Source organism: Anolis carolinensis, unplaced genomic scaffold (genome assembly GCF_035594765.1).
Source record: "Anolis carolinensis isolate JA03-04 unplaced genomic scaffold, rAnoCar3.1.pri scaffold_14, whole genome shotgun sequence".
Lineage (NCBI taxonomy): Eukaryota > Metazoa > Chordata > Lepidosauria > Squamata > Dactyloidae > Anolis > Anolis carolinensis.
In genome coordinates, this window is record NW_026943825.1 from 2,509,163 (window position 1) to 2,534,288 (window position 25,126).

Sequence of the window (25,126 nt, forward strand, 5' to 3'; positions counted from 1 at the left end):
TTGATGTGGTATTGTTGTAATGTTTATTAATTTTGTTATTGTTTTATTGAATGTGTTCTGGGCAATGTAAATTGCCGACTGTTGTAAGCCGCTCTGAGTCCCTACGGGTGAGAAGGACGGGGTAAAAGTGATGTAAATACAGTAGAGTCTCACTTATCCAACGTTCTGGATTATCCAAGCCATTTTTGTAGTCAATGTTTTCAATATATTGTGATATTTTGGTGCTAAATTCGTAAATACAGTAATTACAACATAACATTACTGTGCATTGAAGTACTTTTTCTGTCAAATTTGTTGGATAACATGATGTTTTTGTGGTTAATTTGTAAAATCATAACCTAATTTGTTTACTATTTATTTTTAGCTGCCATGATTTGATTCCAGGAAAAGCGGGCTATAAAGTAAGACCTATAGGGATTCCTAACAACAACAACAATTCTTTATTGATTAGTCACTTTTGACCATATCAAAACATGTAAAACATACAATACGTACACACTTACACATACATACAATAAAACCATGTAAAGATACAAAAGATCGGGTTATTAGGCCGCAGGTCGGGATCTTTTGTATCTTTGCATGGTTTTATTGTATGTATGCATAACCTAATTTGATGTTTAATAGGCTTTTTCTTAATTTATTTATTTATTATTTATTTGTTTACAGTATTTATATTCCGCCCTTCTTTCTCACCCCGAAGGGGACTCAGGGCGGATCACATTACACATATAAGCAAACATTCAATGGCTTTTTAACATAGAACAAAGACAAACAAACATAGGCTCTGAGCCGGGCCTCGAACTCATGACCTCCTGGTCAGAGTGATTCATTGCAGGGGCCGGGCTGTGGCGCAGCTGGCTAGTAACCAGCTGCTATAAATCACTACTGACCGAGAGGTCATGAGTTCGAAGCCCGGGTCGGGTTAAGCCTCCGACCATTAATAGCCCCGGCTTGCTGTTGACCTATGCAGCCCCGAAAGACAGTTGCATCTGTCAAGTAGGGAAATTTAGGGACGCTTTATGCGGGAGGCTAATTTACAACACCATAAAACTGCCAGCAAAACGCGAGGAAAGGAATGAGGAAGTACAGCCACTACTGGACGGTGAAGCAACAGCTCCCCCTTTGGCCGGAATCGTGAAGCTGGAAAAATGTTAAAAATGCCTCTGAGTCTGTCTAATGTATGTTGTTTGTCTGTTGGCATTGAATGTTTGCCATATATGTGTTCATTGTAATCCACCCTGAGTCCCCTTCGGGGTGAGAAAGAAGGGCGGGATATAAATACTGTAAATAAATAAATAAATTCATTGCAGCTGCTCTCCAGCCTGCGCCACAGCCCGAGCCCCCCCTCATTATCCAAGATATTTGCTTATCCAAGCTTCTGCCGGCCCGTTTAGCTTGGATCAGTGAGACTCTACTGTAAATAAATAAAATAAAATAAAATAGATGCCAAAACTATCGGGGTTATTGTGATTGTTGATCCTGACCGATGCTGATGTCAGGTACTTAGGGACTCGCCAAGACCCAAAAGAGTGAAGATAAATGATGCTTTATTTGTGCCGCGCTTCCGAAAGGCATCCCGGTTCCAACGGAGGAGGCGAGAAGATGGCAAGGATGGAAGAGAAGAAGGAAAAAAAGGAGAAGAAGGAGAAGAAGGGCCGGGGGGGCTACCCGCGCTCGCAGATGACCTCGATGACGCTCTGCTCCATGGGGACGGGGTCCAGGCACCGGTGGGCCGCGCTGCCCACGATCTCGTCCAGCAGGAAGTGGACCAGGTTCTCGTCAGAGACGAAGCGCCAGAGGTAGAGCTGCAGGTAGTAGCAGTCCACCTGGATCTGCTGGAGGCCAAAGCGGCCAAAGGTGCGCAGGCGCACACACTCCAGGAAGGTCTTCAGGCTGATCTTGAGGATCCCCGTCAGGACCGAGACCTGCGCCGTTCACAAGGAGAGAGACCCGTCAAGACCCTGGAGGATAGGCCTCCTCCTCAGAGGAAGACATCCGGTGACAGGTACCACTTAGGGCCAGAAACACCACCACCACCACCACAGTATTTTCAAATAGGAAACACAATCAAATCTTATAAAGGACTAGCTGTGCCCGGCCACGCATTGCTGTGGCTAGGACTTAATTTTTCTTTCCTTTTTGTTGTATGAACGTAGAGGCGTGGATGAGAGGTTGTGCTGTCAATTTTTGAGGTTGTGGGGCGTTTAGTTTAGTTGTTTTGTCTGGTGCCGTGATTCCATTACCCTTTTATATATATAGACTAGCTGTGCCCGGCCACGCACTGCTGTGGCTAGGACTTAATTTTTCTTTTCTTTTTGTTGTATGAACGTAGAGGCGTGGATGAGAGGTTGTGCTGTCAATTTATGAGGTTGTGGGGCGTTTAGTTTAGTTGTTTTGTCTGGTGCCGTGATTCCATTACCCTTTTATATATATATAGACTAGCTGTGCCCGGCCACGCACTGCTGTGGCTAGGACTTAATTTTTCTTTTCTTTTTGTTGTATGAACGTAGAGGCGTGGATGAGAGGTTGTGCTGTCAATTTTCGAGGTTGTGGGGCGTTTAGTTTAGTTGTTTTGTCTGGTGCCGTGATTCCATTACCCTTTTATATATATAGACTAGCTGTGCCCGGCCACGCACTGCTGTGGCTAGGACTTAATTTTTCTTTTCTTTTTGTTGTATGAACGTAGAGGCGTGGATGAGAGGTTGTGCTGTCAATTTTTGAGGTTGTGGGGCGTTTAGTTTAGTTGTTTTGTCTGGTGCCGTGATTCCATTACCCTTTTATATATATAGACTAGCTGTGCCCGGCCACGCATTGCTGTGGCTAGGACTTAATTTTTCTTTTCTTTTTGTTGTATGAACGTAGAGGCGTGGATGAGAGGTTGTGCTGTCAATTTTCGAGGTTGTGGGGCGTTTAGTTTAGTTGTTTTGTCCGGTGCCGTGATTCCATTACTCTTTTATATATATATAGAAAGAGAGCTAAGCCTTTTCACATTGGACCAAGCACACAGGACTGAATGCTGTTACTGGATGAACTTATGTTCTTTCTTTCTTGCTTGTTTGCTTGCTTCCCCTCTCTCCTCTCGTTTGTTCTTTTTCTTTCCTCCCTTCCTTCCATCCCCTCCTTCTTTCCCTACTACAATCCTTCCATTCCTTCTTCCTCTCTTTTCCCTTCTTTCCTTCCATCCCCTTTCTTTCTCTCCTCCTTCTCTTCCCTTCCTTTCTCCTCCCTTCCTTCCTCTTTTTTTCCTCCCCTACCTCCCTTTCCTTTCATTCCATCCCCTACTTTCTTCCCCTCCTTCCTCCTCTCCCTTCCCTTCTTTCTCTTCCTTTCTTCCCTTCATTCCTTTTTTCTATCCTCCCCTTCCTTCCCTCCTTCCCTTCGTACTTCCATTCCTCCCTCCCTTCTTTCCCTCCCTTCCTTCTTCCCTTCCCTTCCCTTCTTCCTCTTCTTTTCTTCCCTACGTTCCTTCTTTCTTTCTCTCCTCCTCCTCCCTTTCTTTTCCTTTGCATCGGGACTCACCTTGTTGAACTCCACGGGGCTGAAGATGTCAATGCGCTCTGAGAAGAGCTTCTGGATGTTGCTGAGCAGGTTGGTGTCCATCGGGGCGCTGCGGAGAGAGAGAGAGAAAAGTCCAAGAAAGAGACAGAGAAAAGGCCGGGCTGTGGCGCAGGCTGTTGAGCAACCAGCTGCAACAAATCACTCTGACCAAGAGGTCATGAGTTTGAGGCCAGCTCGGAGCCTGCGTTTGTCTCTGTCTTTGTTCTATGTTAAAAGGCATTGAATGTTTGCCTTATATGTGTACAATGTGATCCGCCCTGAGTCCCCTTCGGGGTGAGAAAGAAGGGCGGAATATAAATACTGTAAACAAATAAATAAATAAATAAATAAATAAGATGGGCTCCAGGCATTGACTACAAGCTATGCATTGGTTTGGGTGCGGCACTTGTCCACCCAACAGGGCGATGAGACTAAATAAACCTATTGAACGATCTTCTTGCATCTAGGAAGAACACAAGACAAACAGTCTCCACGAACGGGACAACAGTGAGATCCTTAAAGATCTGCATTGCCCCTCCATCTGTCTAGAAACCCATCCAGGTGAGTCCAGCCCTGTCCCAGGTAAGGCTGACCTGGGGGTGTAGCTGGGGGCGTAGCGGCTCTGCTGCCGGGAACTGCTGTAGACGGAGAAGGTCCTCTTGCTGGAGTCGCTGCTCTGCGCCTTGCGCACACCTTCCTCGTAGAGCAGACCCACCTGTGCAGGAAAGGCAGGGCAGGTTATGGACGAGGACAACAAACATTACAATAATAATACCTGTCATAATATATACTGCTGACACAGGCGGAACTGGACAATTTGGACAGAAAAACAAGAAAACTCATGACCATCCATCATTCGCTGCACCCCCGCAGTGATGTTGACAGGCTATATCTGCCTCGAAGATCAGGGGGAAGAGGACTCTTACAAGTAAAACAAGCAGTCAAAGAAGAAGAACATGCCCTGGCAGAATATGTAAAGCAAAGTGAAGAACCTGCTGTGATTGAAGTCAAAAATCAGAAACTCCTCAAAACACAGCAGACAAAACACCAGTACAAGAAAGCCGCACTACAAACTAGAGCTGACAGCTGGCACAACAAAACATTGCATGGAAAGTTCCTTGACAAAATGAAGGAAAAGCTGACAAGGAGAAGACCTGGCTCTGGCTCACGAATGGGACCCTGAAGAAGGAGACAGAAGGCCTGATCCTTGCAGCCCAGGAGCAAGACATCAGGATAAAGGCCATTCAGGCCAAGATCGAAAAATCAGCTGATGACCCAAAATGCAGACTGTGCAGCAAGGAAAGCGATGACACCATTGATCATATCCTCAGCTGCTGTAAGAAAATTGCACAGACAGACTACAAACAGAGGCAAAACTATGTGGCCCAAATGATTCATTGGAACTTATGCCTCAAGTACCACCTCCCAGCAGCAAAGAACGGGTGGGATCACAAACCTGCAAAAGTCTTGGAAAATGAGCACGCAAAGAGACTGTGGGACTTCCGAATCCAGACTGACAAAGTTCTGGAACACAACACACCAGACATCACAGTTGTGGAAAAGAAAAAGGTTTGGATCATGGATGTCGCCATCCCAGGTGACAGTCGCATTGACGAAAAACAACAGGAAAAACTCAGCCGCTCTCAGGACCTCAAGATCGAACTTCAAAGACTCTGGCAGAAACCAGTGCAGGTGGTCCCGGTGGTGATGGGCACACTGGGTGCCGTGCCAAAAGATCTCAGCCAGCATTTGGAAACGATATTGACAAAATCACGATCTGCCAACTGCAAAAGGCCACCCTGCTGGGATCTGCGCGCATCATCCGAAAATACATCACACAGTCCTAGACACTTGGGAAGTGTTCGACTTGTGATTTTGTGATACGAAATCCAGCATATCTATCTTGTTTGCTGTGTCATAATAAAATAATAATAATAATAATAATAATAATAATAATAATAATAATAATAATAATAATAATAATAATAGATTATGATGACCTGGACGTCGATGGCGGTGGCATCCTCCACCACGCGCTTCATGACGGCCCGGACATTGCGGGGCTCGATGGTGGCGACCCAGTCCCGCGTCTCCACGCTCTTGCGCAGCATCTGGGAGACCACCAGGCCTTGGACCTTCACATAGTGGTTCAGGAGCTTCTGGGCGGCTTCACGGGCCTCGGCGCAAAGGGCCGTCACCGGGGTCACTGGCGAGTGGTCCTGCGAGAGAAAGCGGTCAGGTCATTCTTGTCGCGAGTAAAACACACACAACACCCCTGCAAGGTAGGCACGTACATTCCATACTATCATGGCCTTCTCCTCCAGCTGCGCATTGGGATTGAAAAGAGTTTTAAAAATAAAACTACAATTGCTCTTAGCATGAAACTTGCAACAATGGTAGAAGACATTTACCACTCAAAGTTCACCAAGTTTCAGAACATTTCACTCGTCCATTTATTTTTGGAGAATTTTAAAGTTTTTACAAACATTTTTTTTTAAAATTACAAGTGCTATTGGCATGAAACTTTGTAATAATAATAAAATCATAATAATAAATGTATTACCCACCTTGTAATAATACTAAATGTATCACACATCTTGATATAATAATACTAATAAATGTATAATCAACCTTGTAATAATAATGGTACCCACCTTATAATAATAATAATAATAATAATAATAATAATAATAATAAATGGATTACCCTCCTTGTAACAATACTAAATGTATTACACATCTGATATAATAATACTAATAAATGTATTATCAACCTTGTAATAATAATAGTACCCACCTTATAATAATAATAATAATAATAATAAATGGATTACCCTCCTTGTAACAATACTAAATGTATTACACATCTGATATAATACTACTAATAAATGGATAATCAACCTTGTAATAATAATAATACCCACCTTATAATAATAATAATAATAATAATAATAAATGGATTACCCTCCTTGTAACAATACTAAATGTATTACACATCTGATATAATACTACTAATAAATGGATAATCAACCTTGTAATAATAATGGTACCCACCTTATAATAATAATAATAATAAATGGATTACCCTCCTTGTAACAATACTAAATGTATTACACATCTGATATAATAATACTAATAAATGGATTATCAACCTTGTAATAATAATAATACCCACCTTATAACAATAATAATAATAATAAATGGATTACCCTCCTTGTAACAATACTAAATGTATTACACATCTGATATAATAATACTAATAAATGGATTATCAACCTTGTAATAATAATAATACCCACCTTATAATAATAATAATAATAATAATAATAATAATAATAATAATAAATGGATTACCCTTCTTGTAACAATACTAAATGTATTACACATCTGATATAATACTACTAATAAATGGATAATCAACCTTGTAATAATAATGGTACCCACCTTATAATAATAATAATAATAATAATAATAATAATAATAATAACAATAAATGTATTACCCTCCTTGTAATAATAATAATAATAATAATAATAATAATAATAATAATAATAATGCTCTAGAATGGTATTTTCTCAGATAAAAATATGTATTTTATTCATATTTATTCAGTGTTGGGCTGAATGCCGCAATCAGGAAGCCGCAATCAGGAAGCAAAGGCCTCTCTTATGGACAAACCCATTGTGCAAAAGGCAGAACAGAATGTACCCATTTCACTTCTGCTTCGTCATCTATGGGGTTTTCCCCACTCTTTTTATCCGCATCATAAAAACATAAAACTTTTCCTTTTCATGGTGTTGCAATGCCTCGATGGCCCTCAAAGCGACCCCAATGAACCCACAATAAATGGATGCACACCGCAAGGAAGTTCATAGGATCCTAGTGTTAGAAGGAGAACCTTGGGCTATCCAGTCCAACCCGGGCCAGAGAAGGTGCGCTTAAAGTTTCATGCCGATCGCTCTTATAATGTATTTCAAAATGTTTTTTGTAAAACATTTGGAAATTCCGCAAAAATCACCGGATGAGTGAAACGTTCTGGAACTTGTTGGGCTTAGAGGGGCAAACAGGTTCTACAACTATAGAAAGGTTCATACTGATAGCTCTTGTAGTTTTTCTTTATATTGTTTGTAAAAACATTAAAAATTCTCCAAAAATCAGTGGATGAGTGAAACGTTCTGAAACGGGATGGGTTAAGAGTGGTCAATGTGTTCTACCATTGTTGCAAGTCTCATGCCGATTGTTCCTGTAGTTTTTCTTTTAAAAAAATTGTAAACACTTAAAAAATTCGCCAAAAATCTGCAGACGAGTGAAACATTCTGAAACTTGGTGGACTTAGAGTGGTAAACTTTGAAAATTCATGCAAATTCAACGGAACATCAAAATATTCTGAAACTTGGTGGGTTTAGAGGGGTGATTTTTTTCTACAATTGTAGCAAGTTTCATGTTGATCGTTCCTGTAGTTTTTATTTTAAAAATATTGTAAAAACTTTTAAAAAATTCGCCAAAAATCTGCAGACGAGTGAAACATTCTGAAACTTGGTGGACTTAAGAGTGGTAAACTTTGAAAATTCATGCAAAATCAATGGAACATCAAAATATTCTGAAACTTGGTGGGTTTAGAGGGGTGAATTTTTTCTACAATTGTAGCGAGTTTCATGCCGATCGTTCCTGTAGTTTTTTAAAAAAATATTGTAAAAACTTTAAAAAATTGCCAAAAATCTGTAGACGAGCGAAACATTCTGAAACTTGGTGGACTTAAGAGGGGTAAACTTTGAAAATTCGCGCAAAATCAGTGGAACATCAAAACGTCCTGAAACTTGGTGGGTTTAGAGGGGTGAATGTGTTCTACAATTGTAGCAAGTTTCATGCTGATAGCTCTACCAATGGGGGGGAAAGGAGCCCCTGAAGCTTCCCATACACACACTGTCATGATCTCCGATCTTTGACATCTCCGGACACAGACCAAGCGCTGACAAATTCCAACAGATTTTTATTGTACAGAATACCAGGATCTTCTCTGTAGCCCATTTATATAGGGGCTCTCACATACCAGAGGGTAATTGAGGTTTTATGGCTGGCCCGTTTTTATGGCTGGCATCTGTTCTTTGTCAGCGCTTGATCTGTGTCTGGAGATGTCAAAGATCGGAGATCATGACACACACACACCTACACCTGTCTCCCGTGTCCCTTTCTCTCAGGCACGTACCTGGACCAGAAACTGTTCGTCAGTGAGGGTGAGGATGTAGCTGATGGTGGAGGCCTCGTAGTCCAGGCAGAGGCGGGAGAGGAGCAGCAGCAGGGCGGGAGGGGTGCAGCCGCCCCCCCGCTCGCCCCCCGCCGCCCCGCCCTCACAGAAGCCCACCGCCGTCTGGCACAGCGAGCGCAGGAAGGCCACCACCAGACCCTCACGGACCCCCTGGCTGCAGAATGGCCCCTGCCCGGAGGGAGAGAGGAAGATGACTCACGTTAGGACCTCTCCATTACATTTGGATTGACTAGACAGAAATACACAAACATACATTTAATATTTATTTATTTAAAGTATTTATACTCCACCCTTCTCACCACGAAGGGGGCTCAGAGCGGATCACATTACACATATAAGGCAAACATTCAATGCCTTGACATATTTATTATTATTTATTTATTTACAGAATTTACATTCCACCCTTCTCACCCTGAAGGGGACTCAGGGCAGATCACATTACACATATAGGCAAACATTCAATGCTTTTTAACATAGAACAAAGACAAGACAAACACAGGCTCCAAGCGGGCCTCGAACTCATGACCTCTTGGTCAGAGTGATTGGTCTCAGCTGGCTGCAGCTGCCTGCTCACCAGCTTGCGTCACAGCCCGGGCCTGTGAAACGTTCGTGAAATGTTTAAAAATAGAAGAAAGGGTGACAGGGAAGCGTCTACTGTTTGTATTTAATCCTGTTTTAATGTTTGCATATTGGTCTATGCCAGTGGTTCCCAAACCTATTTGGCCGACCGCCCCCTTTCCAGAAAAAAAATATTACTCAGCGCCCCCTGGAAATTATTATTTTTAAAATTTTAATAGCAATTAAAGAGAAAGAGATATGTATTAATATTTCTACCTTTTTCATAAACTATTTATATTTATTATATTTATTTATTACAATATTTATATCCCGCCCTTCTCAACCAACAGGGGACTCAGGGCGGCTTACAATAAAACACAGATATAAAAATTGTACAATGCACTATGAAAATTATTCACTTACATCGGACATTCATAAAACACATTCTAAAATACAGATGGGCGTGTTCAATTTTAAAGGACTGGGTATGTCGATTGAGTTCCAGTGTACATAATAATAATTAGCGCTGCTAATTAATAAACTATAATAAACTATATTAAAGAAAGGTGTAAATTAGAAACATTGAAGTTTGAAATGATGAAACTATTTTTTGAACTCAGAATGGAAAGGTATTACAGTTATTCATCGCCCCCAAATGGCCATCACCGCCCCCCTGGATCACTACAGCACCCACCAGGGGGCAGTAGCGCCTACTTTGGGAATCACTGGTTTATGCTGATGCTTTTATATTAAGCCGCTATTGAGTCTCCTGTGAGATATAGAGACAAAGCAGGGTAAAAAAAATCATAATAATATATAACTGGCCCTCTGTATTCCCTGCCCATGGCTTCCATGGCCCTTTGAACATTACAATCGATATACATATATATATGGTATATATACCTGGCCCTCTGTATTCTCTGCCCATGGCTTCCATGGCCTGTTGAGCATTACATTTCATGTACATATACATATATGTATACATATCTATCTATAGTATATATAACTGCCCTTCTGTGTTCTCTGTCCTTGGCTTCTGTGGCCCTTTGAACATTCCATTCAATATACATATACATACATACATACACGCACACACACACACACATATATATATATACATACATATGTTATATATAACTGGCCCTTTGTATTCTCTGTCCATGGCTTCCATGGACCTTTGAGCATTACATTCAATATACATATACATATATACGTATACACACACACACACATATATATATATATATACTGTATATATAACTGGCCCTCTATATTATCTCTTCATAGCTTCTGTGGCCCTTTAAGCATTACATTCGAAAAACATCTACATACCTACCTATACATATCTATGTATATCTCTATCTATCTATAGTTTGTATAGTATATATATAACACATTCAATAAACATACGTACGTACATATGTATCTATCTATATACCCACCTACCTACCTACAGTATATATAACTGGTCCTCTGTATTATCTGTGCATGGCTTCCATGGCCCTTTGAGCATTACATTTGATATGTATATATACACAAACATATACATATACATACCTCAATGATGCAATGAGCAAAACTATGAATATTTATTTTAACTATATTTTGTTTTAAGGTATTGAATAGTTGCCTATATGTAAAGCCGCCTTGAGTCCCCTTTGAGGTTGAGAAAGGTGGGGTATCAATAGAGTAAATAAATAAAACAAATAAAATATATCTATATGATACACACACACAACCTTTATCGGCATACAACAACAAAATTGGCATACAACAGAGGTGTATACAACAAGAGGACGTCACAGATAAAAAGAAAACACGCTTCAAAGTTACTAATCTCAAGGATAAAAGAACGCATCAGAGTTGCTCAGAAGATATGGAATTTTATAATTGTATGGCATAGATCAGGGGTCCCCAAACTTTTTAAACAGGGGGCCAGTTCACCATCCTTCGGACCATTGGAGGGCCGGACTATAGTTGGCCAGCAAGCAATAATAATAATAATAATATCAAGTCCCACCTCCCAGCAGCAAAGAACTGGTGGGATCACAAACCACAAAATAAGAAAATTGCACAGACAGACTATAAACAGAGGCACAACTATGTGGCCCAAATGATTCATTGGAACTTATGCCTCAAGTGCCACCTCCCAGCAGTAAAGAACTGGTGGGATCACAAACCTGCAAAAGTATTGGAAAATGAGCACGCAAAGAGACTTTGGGACTTCCGAATCCAGACTGACAAAGTTCTGGAACACAACACACCAGACATCACAGTTGTGGAAAAAAAAAGGTTTGGATCATTGATGTCGCCATCCCAGGTGACAGTTGCATTGACGAAAAACAACAGGAAAAACTCAGCCGCTCTCAGGACCTCAAGACTGAACTTCAAAGACTCTGGCAGAAACCAGTGCAGGTGGTCCCGGTGGTGATGGGCACACTGGGTGCCGTGCCAAAAGATCTCAGCCGGCATTTGGGAACAATAGACATTGACAAAATTACGACCTGCCAACTGCAAAAGGCCACCCTGCTGGGATCTGCGCGCATCATCCGAAAATACATCACACAGTCCTAGACACTTGGGAAGTGTTCGACTTGTGATTTTGTGATATGAAATCCAGCATATCTATCTTGTTTGCTGTGTCATACAATAATAATAATAATAATAATAATAATAATAATAATAATAATAATAATAATAAAGAGGGTTGGAAGAGACCCTTTGGGCCATTGAGTCCAACCTCCTTCTGCCTTTGTGCACTAAAAGCACAAGCAAAGCACCCCTGACAGATGGCCTCCCAGCCTCAATGTTGTTGTTAATAATAATAATAATAATAATAATAATGATAATAATAATAATAGAGGTGACCCCTTGGGTCATTTAGCCCAACCCCCTTCTGCCTTTGTGCCGTGGGGGCCGGATAAATGGCTTCGATGGGCCGCATGTGGCCCCCGGGCCTTAGTTTGGGGACCCCTGGCATAGATAATACAGTAGAGTCTCACTTATCCAACATAAACGGGCCAGCAGAACGTGGATAAGCGAATATGTTGGATAATAAGGAGAGATTAAGGAGAAGCCTATTAAACATCAAATTAGGTTATGATTTTACAAATTAAGCACAAAAACATCATGTTTTACAACAAATTTGACAGAAAAAGTAGTTCAATGTGCAGTAAGGCTACGTAGTAATTACTGTATTTATGAATTTAGCACCAAAATATCACAATATATTGAAAACATTGACTCCAAAAATGTGTTGGATAATCCAGAACGTTGGATAAGTGGATGTTGGATAAGTGAGACTCTACTGTAATAATAATAATAATAATAATAATAATAATAATAATAATAATAATAATAATATTTTTATACCCCGCCCCATCTCCCCAAGGGGACTCAGGGCGGCTTACATGGGGCCAAGCCCAGGCAACAAACAATATAAAACTCAACAGTAAAAACAAATCATAAACAGATAAAATCACATATACCAATACACAATAAACATACTTTGATAAAATCCTGGGTTGGCTCCTAAAAGGGGAAGTGGGCCAGAAAAGTGCGAATATAGTTTTGTACGATGCAATTAGGAGAGAGGTACTGTTGTATCATCTTGAACTAGAACAGAAGCATCTTGGTTCCTCTCAGTACCAAATCCGGAATTCTAAATACCAACCCTATTTATGTCACAACAAATAGAACCTGCCATTATTACTGAGTGTTCATGTTTATCAATAAACACCAATCACATTCAGAGCATGTCATGCAAATAAAAAAATATTCAAGTCTAGCAAATGAGAAAATACTCCACTGGGATATTTTCTCTGTTTCTGAAGCTCTGGATAGGAGTGTTGGGGGGGAGGACGACAAAAGTTTTGGAAAAGCTGTTTAAAACCGTTCAAGCACTGCTTTTAAAACACATGGGTCAAACCAAAGAAAAAGTCCTTATTTATTTGAGTGCCATTAGTGTACATGATCAATTTACAATTATTAATTTGAAACTTTCAAGCCCTTAGGTATGCAATCAAAATACCCAGATACCCAGCTGTGCGTATTCTCAATTGACAGACCCAGTCTTTTAGACTCGAACATGCCCATCTGTATTTTATAGGTGTTTTTATGAATGTCCGATGTAATTTAATAACTTTTTAACTGATTCACAATGTATTGCCCACTTCATCCCCACGATGCACTTGATGACCTGCTGCCATTTGGGGGAAGATGGACCACGGATGATGGGATTTGCAGTACTTCCAAACACTTGAACTCCCACAGACTACTGCAATGCCCACCAATGATAGAAATGGACCAAACTTGGCACACAGAACTCCTGTCGACCCCTTTACGTCCTGATGTATATTGGGGCAGGATGGACCAAGGATGATGGGATTTGCAGTACCTTCCCTCACTTCTTGAGACCACAGCAACTGCCACAAATCACACAACTGAACCAAACCAGGCACACAGATCCCAAATGACACACTTCACATGCTGCAGCACTTTGACGGAGGCTGGACCAAGGATGATGGGATTTGCAGTACATTCATCCAATTCACCTCCCACAAACCACGGTGATGCCCATGAATGACAAAACTGTATCAAACTTGACACGCAGGTGCAGGGTAGCCCACTTTACATCCTGGTGCAGTTTGGGGAAGGAGGGACTGTGGATGAGGGGACTTACAATATCTTCAGTCACTTCCTGGGACTACTGTGACCCCCACCAATGACTGATCAAGACCAAACTTGGCACATAGAGCCACCATGGCCCACTCTACATCTTGGCGAGGTTTGAAAGAGCTTGGACCTTGGATGATGGGACTTGCAGTATATTCATTCACTTCCTGAGACCACTGTCACCCCCATCAATGTCTCATCAAGACCAAACTTCAAACACAGAACACCCATGACTCACTCTACACCCAGGTGCAGTTTGGAGGACGATGGACCATGGACGATGGGACTTCCAATACCTTCACTCACTTCCTGAGAGCACCGCGACCCACACAAATGACTGATCAAGACCAAACATGCTACATGGAGCCCTCATGACCTATTCTACATCCTGGCTCTGTTTGGAGGGGGATGGACACTGGACGATGGGACTTGCATATGGGAGTTGGAGCTCACCCGCACCCACTGAACCCAGCTGACATTGGATATAGGCTACACTTGGAACACAGGCAAACAAGGCCTTTCTCAAATGACCCGGGCATCGCCGGGTCTCCAAGCTAGTATTGTAATAAAATCAATAAAAAAATAATAACATTCTCACCTTGAAGTAGGGCTGGCTGGCGAAGGTGATGTCCTTGGCGGTGAAGAGGTGGACGTAGGAGAGGACGGCCTTGACCTGGTTGAGCAGGGCGGCCGAGAGGGAGGCCAGCAGCTCGGCCAGGCCGGGGCCCTCCTTGCCCAGGGGCCGGGGGAGCGGGGCGGCCAGGGCCTGCCGCACGTCGGTCAGGCACTCCCCAAAGAAGCCCCGCAGGGCCTGGAGGTACTGGCCGGTGCGCTCCCGGGCCGCCCGGGCCACGATCTCGCTGCCCTCGGCCTCGGCGGCGGCCAGGCTGGACTCGGGCACCAGCTGGGCCAGGGCCTGCAGTCGGCGGTGGAAGCGGTCCAGGGCGCGCACCAGGAGGGAGTTGTCGCCCAGGCCCGTCTCCCGGCGCAGGCGGCGCTCCACCAAGGCAAAGTAGCGGGACAGCAGCCCGTCCACGAAGGTGGCCAGCTGGCGCCGGGCCGTGGGGGCCCCCTCCCGCGAGGCAAACAGCGCCTGGTAGGAGGCCGCCACCAGGCACAGGTTGCCCACAAAGCGGCTGCAGCCCCGGTCCGTGAACTCCAGGATGTCCGAGGGAGGCGGGGCCCCCGCGTCGCCCACACCGCCATCCACTTCGGCCTCCAAGGACGCCAGCTCCTCCTCCAAGCGGACGCCCGCCTGCGACAGGAACTCCGCACAAAGCTCCTCCGCCGGTTCGCCCAGAAGCAGCAGCAGCTCCACACATTCGGCCAGGTCCTTGGCCCCGGAGCCACCCTCCCTGCAGAGGGAAAAGTATTACAGACTGTCCAACTCTGATCAAATCATCATTCTCCTCTTCTTCAATGTAAATGTGCTTATGTATCCTTTTAATAATAATAGAGTAAAATAATACATGTAATAATAAGAAGAAGAATAATGAATACAGGAAAATAATACAAGTAATAATAGAGTACAATAATAAATGTAGTAATAATAATCAGAGTGAAATAATAAATGTATTATTATTTATAATAAAATAGAGTAAAATAAATGTAATAGTAGCAACAATAATAGAGAAAAATAATAAATGTAAAACTCAGGAAAAACTCAGCCGCTATCAGGACCTCAAAGACTCTGGCAGAAACCAGTGCAGGTGGTCCCGGTGGTGATGGGCACACTGGGTGCCGTGCCAAAAGATCTCAGCCGGCATTTGGAAACAATAGGCATTGACAAATTTATGATCTGCCAACTGCAAAAGGCCACCCTACTGGGATCTGCACGCATCATCCGAAAATACATCACACAGTCCTAGACACTTGGGAAGTGTTTGACTTGCAACTTTGTGATATGAAATCCAGAATGTCTATCTTGTTTGCTGTGTCATAAATAATAATAATAATAATAATAATAATAATAATAATAATAATAATACATCACACAGTCCTAGACACTTGGGAAGTGTTTGACTTGCGACTTTGTGATATGAAATCCAGCATATCTATCTTGTTTGCTGTGTCATAATAATAATAATAATAATAATAATAATAATAATAATAATAATAATATATCACACAGTCCTAGACACTTGGGAAGTGTTTGACTTGTGATTTTGTGATACGAAATCCAGCATATAGATCTCATTTGCGGTGTCATACAATAATAATAATAATTGTATTGTCCACCTTGCAATAATAATATCAATAAGTGTATTATGGCCTTGTAATGATGATAATACAGTAGAGTCTCACTTATCCAACACTCGCTTATCCAACGTTCTGGATTATCCAATGCATTTTTGTAGTCAATGTCTTCAATATATCATGATATTTTGGTGCGAAATTCGTAAATACAGTAATTACTACGTAGCATTACTGCGTATTGAACTACTTTTTCTGCCAGATTTGTTGTATAACATGATGTTTTGGTGCTTAATTTGTAAAATCATAACTTAATTTGATACTTAATAGGCTTCTCCTTAATCCCTCCTTATTATCCAACATATTTGCTTATCCAACGTTCTGCCGGCCCGTTTATGTTGGATAAGTGAGACTCTACTGTAATAATAATAAATATATTATTCACCTTTGGGGCCCCTTCCAACTCTTGGATTCTATCCTTGTATCTATCTATCTATCTATCTATTGATCTATTTCTTAGAGGGTTGGACTGGATGGCCTTTGGAGCCCCTTCCAGGTATCTATGATCGAATGCCGGGCTTCCTACCGGAACCTCTGGCGCAGCTGGAGGGCCAGCCCGGCCATGATCTTGTTGCAGTCGTCCTGGATGCCGCGGAAGGAGGGCATGTGGCGGTACTGGTGGAGGACGGAGCGGGCCTTGCTGTGGTAGCGCACCGCCTGCCCAAAGGCCTCCAGCTCCAGGCACTTGGTCAGGCGGCTGGGCAGCTCAAACAGGAACTGCAGCTTGCGCAGCAGCGCATGCACCCCTGCGCCAGGGACAACAAATAATAATATTAATAAAAATAATAAAAATAATAAATGTTATCGATTAGCCCTTAGGCCATATCACAATACCAAACCAAACAACAAGGCTTGATAAGACTTGATAACACTCTATGTAATATAATATGAATAATATTATTTTGTAATATAATATAATACTAATAATACAATATAATAATATTAATTATATATTATATATTACATGTAATCTATATATATAAAAGAGTGATGGAATCAGGGCACCGGACAAAACAACAAAACTAAAGGCCCCCCCAACCTCGAAATTTGACAACACAACCCATCATCCATGGCTCTAGGTTGATACAACAAAAAGAAAAGAAAAATAAAGTCCTAATTAGAGGGAGAGCAATAATTGTTTTTATCCAATTGCTGCCATTTAGAAGGCTAAGCTCTGCACACAGATCCCCTCTATCCTCACCACTTTCACAATACACAAACAACCAAATGCATACTAAACATAAAGACAACCATACAACACACATTCAATACCACCACTACCTCAACAATTTCTCACCAACACCACCAGACAATACCACAGCAACGCGTGGCCAGGCACAGCTAGTATAATATATAATATTATATATTACATGTAATATTAATAATATTACAATATATAGATATAGTAAAGTAAGGTAAAGGTTTCCCCTCTGTCTGACTTTGGGGGGTTGGTGTTCATCTCCATTTCTAAGTCGAAGAGCTGGCGTTGTCCGTAGACACCTCCAAGGTCATGTGGCCGACATGACTGCATGGAGCGCCGTTATATAATATATAATAATATATAATATTACTATATATATAATAATATATAATATGTAATATATAATATTATATATTACATGTAATATTATTAATAATATTACAATATATAGATATAGTACAATATGGTAATTTATTGCCAGTATTATGCTATGCTAATAATATAATATTGTATGTAAATTTAATTTGTAAGCCGCTCTGAGTCCCCTTCGGGGTGAGAAGAGTGGGATACAAATGTAGCAAATAAATAAATAAATATGTAGCAAATTAAATAAGCCACTTATAACAATACAGTAAATAATATGATCAAACTGAAGATATACATCCCATTTCCTAATCACTCCTTCAATTTACCTCAGTCAGCCCCATATACGTGGCTCTAAAATTATTTGTATTTATTTACTTAAATACAGAGATGTTTTATGTTATTTTGGGTCTTGGCCACACATAAAATACGTTGTTCTGATGTGCCAGACGATGATGTATTTGGACCAAACTTGGTGCACAGACCCAAAATGGCCAACTTTGAAGACTGGCAGGGTTCAGGGAAAATTGACCCATGGTTCTGGGAATTTTAGTTCAACCACACCAAACTAAGAATACCTAACATCCAAAAGCAAACAATGCCTTTTTCAAATAACCTGGGCATCGCCGGGTCCCCAGGCTAGTATTATACTGATAATAATACCGGAGAGCTTGGTGATCTGCTCATGCTGGTCCTGCAAAGTGCTGCTGATGCTGGCGCTGAACTCGGTGATGACGGCCATGTTGGCGGCCAGGCAGTCCATCTCGTCCTCCATCTTCTTGAAGTCGTTCTTCATCTTGCGGATCGTGTCTGGAAAAAGGATACACAATCTAATCACCACTGAAAGCAGGCTCGGGCCAACTTTGATCCTCCAGTTGTTTTGAACAAGAGACAATCAGGGCCAGCTAACACCTCCCAACAAAGGATTCCCTCAGGCAGGAAGCAGCCAGAGTTTGAATTAGCCATTAAATGCTAATCGCTTAGTGCACTTTTGCCCAGTTCGTTTTTATGATTCTACTGTTGTATTTTAATATGCTTTTTACCAATGGTTTTGCTATTTTTTATATAATAAATAATAATAAAACTGTATTTATACCCCGCCACCATCTCCCCATGGGGACTCGGGGCGGCTCACATGGGGCAAGGCCCAACTAGCACAATTTACAAAAACAACAGCATAAATACATTGAACAATATACAATAAAAAAATAAAACACAGTAAGACAATAAAACAAGAGTTAATACAGCAGTAATAATATCAATCAACCACCAAGTACAATTCAGTCGATTTCATTGGTGGGGGGGACTGCCGCAGCAAGATAAAATAACATCATCACTTAAAATACCAGAATAAAAGGGACCTAATAAAATTCAGGATAGAGTTATAGTACCAACTGAGGCTGGTCACTAGTTGTTAAGGTCACTAGTTGTTAAGAATTAAAGATGGAAGCTTACTAATTTTTTATGTTGATGTTTATTCTCATTCAGACATGGTTTTTGTTAATTGTTGTGTTTTATGTTTCTTATTGTATTTGCCGGGGCAGTCGCCCCATGTAAGCCGCCCCGAGTCCCTTCGGGGAGATGGGGTATAATAATAATAATAATAATAATAATAATAATTATTATTATTATTATTATTATTATTAATCAAGCTGGCCAATAGCAACATTCACACTTGTCTCAAACAGAGAAAAGTTCTTTCTCCCACCCTGGACCTCATTCCACAGATATATAAACTCCACTTGCCTAGTTTCCAACACTCACAACCTCTGAGGATGCCTGTCATAGATGTGGGTGAAGCATCAGGAGAGAATGCTATTGGAACATGGCCAGTCAGCCCGGACAACTCATAGCAACCCAGTGATTCCGGCCATGAAAGCCATCGACAGAATATTAAAATAATAATTAAAAAAGAAAAAGAGGTGGCTGAGCCTGGGCACCAAGGGGGAGTCCCCTATTGGCTGCCATAGACTTAAAGTAAGACTAAAAGCCTTGCTTACCGGTGGCGGAGATGAACTTGTTGTAGTTCTCGTAGACCAGGGTCTGCATGTCGCTGTCCAGGGCCCGGATCTGCTTCACCATGTCAGTTTCGCAGTCCATCAGTTGCGACAGTGGGCACTCCCTCCGCAGCTGCCAAGTATTGAAAGAAATTATTAAAATTATTAACAATTATTAAAAATTCAATCCATAAACACTCCTTGACAGCTTCGGCTTCAGCCTTAAACAAATGTTTAAACAAATGACCTTGGAGGTGTCTACGGACAACACCGGCTCTTCGGCTTAGAAATGGAGATGAGCACCAACCCCCAGAGCCGGACACGATCGGACTTAATGTCAGGGGAAAACCTTTACCATATGATAATATTAATAAACATAAGAATAGTAGTAATAATTTATTTATTTATTTTTATTTGCTACATTTATATTCCGCTCTTCTCACCCCAAAGGGGACTCAGAGCGGCTTACAAATCAAATGTACATACAATATATTATTAGCATAGCACAATATAAGTAATAAATTACTATATTGTCCTATATCATTATGTGATAATATTATTAGTAATATTACATATAATATATAATTAATATTAGTGTATTGTATTATTAGTAGTAGTATAGTATTGTATTACATTATAATATTATCAATATTATAAGTATATACAATATATTATATATTTATAAATTAATTATATATATATATATATATATATATATATAAAATTAGCATAGCATGTTGCTATGACACACGAGACAAGATGGAACTACAGTAGAGTCCCACTTATCCAACCTTGGCTTATCCAACGTTCTGCCTTTTAGTAATCAATATTTTTGTAGTAAATGTTGTGATATTTTGGTGCTAAATGCGTAAATACAGTAATTACTACATAACATTACCGTGTATTGAACTGCTTTTTTCTGTCAAGTTGTTGTAAAACATGATGTTTTGGTGCTTAATTTGTAAAATCATTTTAAAAAATTGACATTTAATAGGCTTTTCCTTAATCCCTCCTCATTATCTAACATTTTCACTTATCCAACATTCTGCTGGCCAGTTTATGTTGGATAAGTGAGACTCTACTGTATTTTCCTGGCTCTCAGGTTGGTATGATGTCTTCCTTTAATAATAATAATGTAATATTAATAGTACAGTAGAATCTCACTTATCCAACATTTGATTATCCAACGTTCTGGATTACCCAACACATTTTTGTAGTCATTGTTTTCAAAACATCATGATATTTTGGTGCTAAATTCATAAATAACAGTAATACTATGTAGCATTACTGCATATTGAACTACTTTTTCTGCCAAATTTGTTGTATAACATGATGTTTTGGTGCTTAATTTGTAAAATCATAACCTAATTTGATGTTTAATAGGCTTTTCCTTAATCTTTCCTTATTATCCAAGATATTCACTTATCCAAGCTTCTGCCGGCCCGTTTAGCTTGGATAAGTGAGACTACTGTATATATGTGTGTATATAAAATTAGCATAGCATGTTGCTATGGCACAGGAGACAAGATGGAACTATGTTCCTGGCTCTCAGGTTGGTATGATGTCTTCCTGTAATAATAATAATGTAATATTAATAGGCTAACAATATTGTTGATGATAATAACATCTTGGATGAAGCCTCTTCTGAGGATGCTCAGGAGCCCCCTTGGCCCCGCCCTTGGAGGGAGAGGGGGTGTTTCCATGGCGACGGTTGCTAGGCTACCTTGGTGAGGAAGGCCTCCGGGTCGAAGCGTGGTCCGTTGATGTCCGTGGGCCCGGCCTGGAGGGCCGCCGCGGCTTCCTGCTCCTTGGCCGCGCCCTCCTCCTCCTTCTCCTTCTCGGGGAGGCCATAGTAGAGCTTCAGCATACCGCGAGGCCTGGGCCTTCCTGCCGCCGACGCCGAGGCCCTCCCTCCCGGAGGGGCAGACATGGGGCCCCCACTCCCCGGGGTCGCGCACCGGAGGCTTCTCCCGCGGGAAGGAGACCACCAGCAGCGCCAGCGCCGCGCGCACCGCCACCAGCACCAGCGACAAGTCCCCCAAGTGCCGCATACCACTTCCGCTTCCGCTTACGGGCCCAGCCGTCACCTAGGCGACACTTCCGGGTGTACAGGTCCAAATCGGGCCACGCCCCCTCGCCTCTCCAATCGTCGCCAGGCTCCCTTTCTGGCCACGCCCCCCGCCGCTACATGGCCCCGCCCCCTCGCGCCTCTTCAATCGCAGCCAAGCTCCTTGTTTGGCCCCGCCTCCCGCCGCTTTATGGCTCCGCCCCCTCTCGCCTCTCCAATACATAACCAGGCTCCCCTGCTAGCCACGCCCGCGCCGCTACATGGCTCCGCCCCCTCTCGCCTCTCCAATCGCAGCCAAGCTTCTTGTTTGGCCCCGCCTCCCGCCCCTTTATGGCTCCGCCCCCTCTCGCCTCTCTAATAGTAGCCACGCCCCGCCTCTGCATGGCTCCGCCCCCTCGCGGCTCTTCAACCGTAGCCAAGCTCCGTTTGGCCCCGCCTCCCGCCCCTTTATGGCTCCGCCCCCTCTCGCCTCTCTAATAGTAGCCACGCCCCGCCTCTGCATGGCTCCGCCCCCTCGCGCCTCTCTAATAGTAGCTACGCCCCGCCTCTGCATGGCTCCGCCCCCTCGCGCCTCTCTAATAGTAGCCACGCCCCGCCTCTGCATGGCTCCGCCCCCTCGCGCCTCTCTAATAGTAGCCACGCCCCGCCTCTGCATGGCTCCGCCCCCTCGCGCCTCTCTAATAGTAGCCACGCCCCGCCTCTGCATGGCTCCGCCCCCTCGCGCCTCTTCAACCTTAGCCAAGCTCCGTTTGGCCCCGCCTCCCGCCCCTTTATGGCTCCGCCCCCTCTCGCCTCTCTAATAGTAGCCACGCCCCGCCTCTGCATGGCTCCGCCCCCTCGCGCCTCTCTAATAGTAGCCACGCCCCGCCTCTGCATGGCTCCGCCCCCTCGCGCCTCTCTAATAGTAGCCACGCCCCGCCTCTGCATGGCTCCGCCCCCTCGCGCCTCTCTAATAGTAGCCACGCCCCGCCTCTGCATGGCTCCGCCCCCTCGCGGCTCTTCAACCGTAGCCAAGCTCCGTTTGGCCCCGCCTCCCGCCCCTTTATGGCTCCGCCCCCTCTCGCCTCTCTAATAGTAGCCACGCCCCGCCTCTGCATGGCTCCGCCCCCTCGCGCCTCTCTAATAGTAGCTACGCCCCGCCTCTGCATGGCTCCGCCCCCTCGCGCCTCTCTAATAGTAGCCACGCCCCGCCTCTGCATGGCTCCGCCCCCTCGCGCCTCTCTAATAGTAGCCACGCCCCGCCTCTGCATGGCTCCGCCCCCTCGCGCCTCTCTAATAGTAGCCACGCCCCGCCTCTGCATGGCTCCGCCCCCTCGCGCCTCTTCAACCGTAGCCAAGCTCCGTTTGGCCCCGCCTCCCGCCCCTTTATGGCTCCGCCCCCTCTCGCCTCTACAATCCCTGCGAGAGCTTTCCGACCACGCCTCCCTTTGTGGCCCCGCCTCCTTTCTCTCTATGTCTCCGCCCCCTCCTATCTCTAATGACATTGAGGCTCCCTTTCTAGCCCCGCCTCTACATAGTAATAGTTAATTGGCACAAATGAGGATTGGTAAATAATAATAATAATTAAAAAAATAATAAATTAAAACCCAACGAAGGCAAGCTGAATGCCATAGTGACTGTATAATTAGAATAATTTATGAATAATAATAATAACTCATGAATAATAATACATGAAAATAATAATTCATGCAAACCCATTGAAGGTGAGCTGATTGCCATAGTGTATGACTGTATTATAATAATAATAATAATTCATGCATTATAATTATTATTTTATTTTTATTTATTTTATTAAATCCAGCATATCTATCTTGTTTGCTGTGTCATAATATAATAATAATAATAATGCATTAATATTTCATGAAAATAATAATTTATGAATAATAGTAATTCATGAAAATAATAAGTAATGCAAACCCAATGAAGGTGAGCTGAATGCCATAGTGTGTGACTGTATAATAATAATCATCATCATAATTAAAATTATAATTAAATTTATAATTCATGTAAATAATTATTCAAGGAAACCTAATGAAGGCGAGCTGAATGTCATAGTATGTGACTATATAATAATAATAATGCATGAATATTTCATGAAAATAATAATTTATGAATCATAAGAATTCATGAAAACCCAATGAAGGCTAATAATAATAATAATAATAATAATGCATGAATATTTCATGAAAATAATAATTAATGCAAACCCAATGAAGGCAATCTGAATGCCATAGTGTGTGACTGTATAATAATAATAATAATAATTCATGTCAATAATAATTAATGAAAACTTAATGAAGGAGACCTGAATGCCATGGTATGTGACTGTATAATAATAATAATAATAATAATAATAATAATAATAATAATAATAATAATAATAATGCTGCATGAATATTTCATGAAAAAAATAATTCATGAATAATAAGAATTCATGAAAACCTAATGAAGGCGACCTGAATGCCATGGTATGTGACTGTATAATAATAATAATAATAATAATAATAATAATAATAATAATAATGCTGCATGAATATTTCATGAAAAAAATAATTCATGAATAATAAGAATTCATGAAAACCTAATGAAGGCGAGCTGAATGTCATAGTATGTGCCTGTATAATAATAATAATAATAATAATAATAATAATAATAATAATAATAATAATAATAATAATAATAATGCTGCATGAATATTTCATGAAAAAAATAATTCATGAATAATAAGAATTCATGAAAACCTAATGAAGGCGACCTGAATGCCATGGTATGTGACTGTATAATAATAATAATAATAATAATAATAATAATAATGCTGCATGAATATTTCATGAAAAAAATAATTCATGAATAATAAGAATTCATGAAAACCTAATGAAGGCGAGCTGAATGTCATAGTATGTGACCACAGTAGAGTCTCACTTATCCAACATAAATGGGCTGGCAGAATGTTGGATATGCGAATATGTTGGATAATAAGGAGGCATTAAGGAAAAGCCTATTAAATATCAAATTAGGTTATGATTTTACAAATGAAGCACCAAAACATCATGTTAGACAACAAATTTGGCAGAAAAAGTAGTTCAATATGCAGTAATGCTTTGTAGTAATTACTATATTTATGAATTTAGCACCAAAATCTCACGATATATTGAAAACATTGACTACAAAAATGCGTTGGATAATCCAGAACGTTGGATAAGCAAG

The 25,126-nt window shown here is 41.7% G+C and overlaps 1 protein-coding gene across 1 annotated transcript; it reads right to left on the minus strand.

Moving 5' to 3' along the window:
- Positions 1-1,533: 1,533 nt before the first annotated feature.
- On the minus strand, positions 1,534-21,967 carry vps51 (VPS51 subunit of GARP complex). The gene is made up of 10 exons (XM_003229885.4): positions 21,575-21,967; positions 19,855-19,984; positions 18,518-18,664; positions 16,817-17,036; positions 14,636-15,392; positions 8,746-8,973; positions 5,541-5,759; positions 4,134-4,255; positions 3,523-3,610; positions 1,534-1,928 (listed from the first exon to the last, which is right to left on the minus strand). Exons 1-10 carry the CDS (start codon positions 21,779-21,781, stop codon positions 1,668-1,670), a joined length of 2,379 nt encoding a protein of 792 aa, XP_003229933.2. The 5' UTR covers positions 21,782-21,967; the 3' UTR covers positions 1,534-1,667.
- Positions 21,968-25,126: the final 3,159 nt, after the last annotated feature.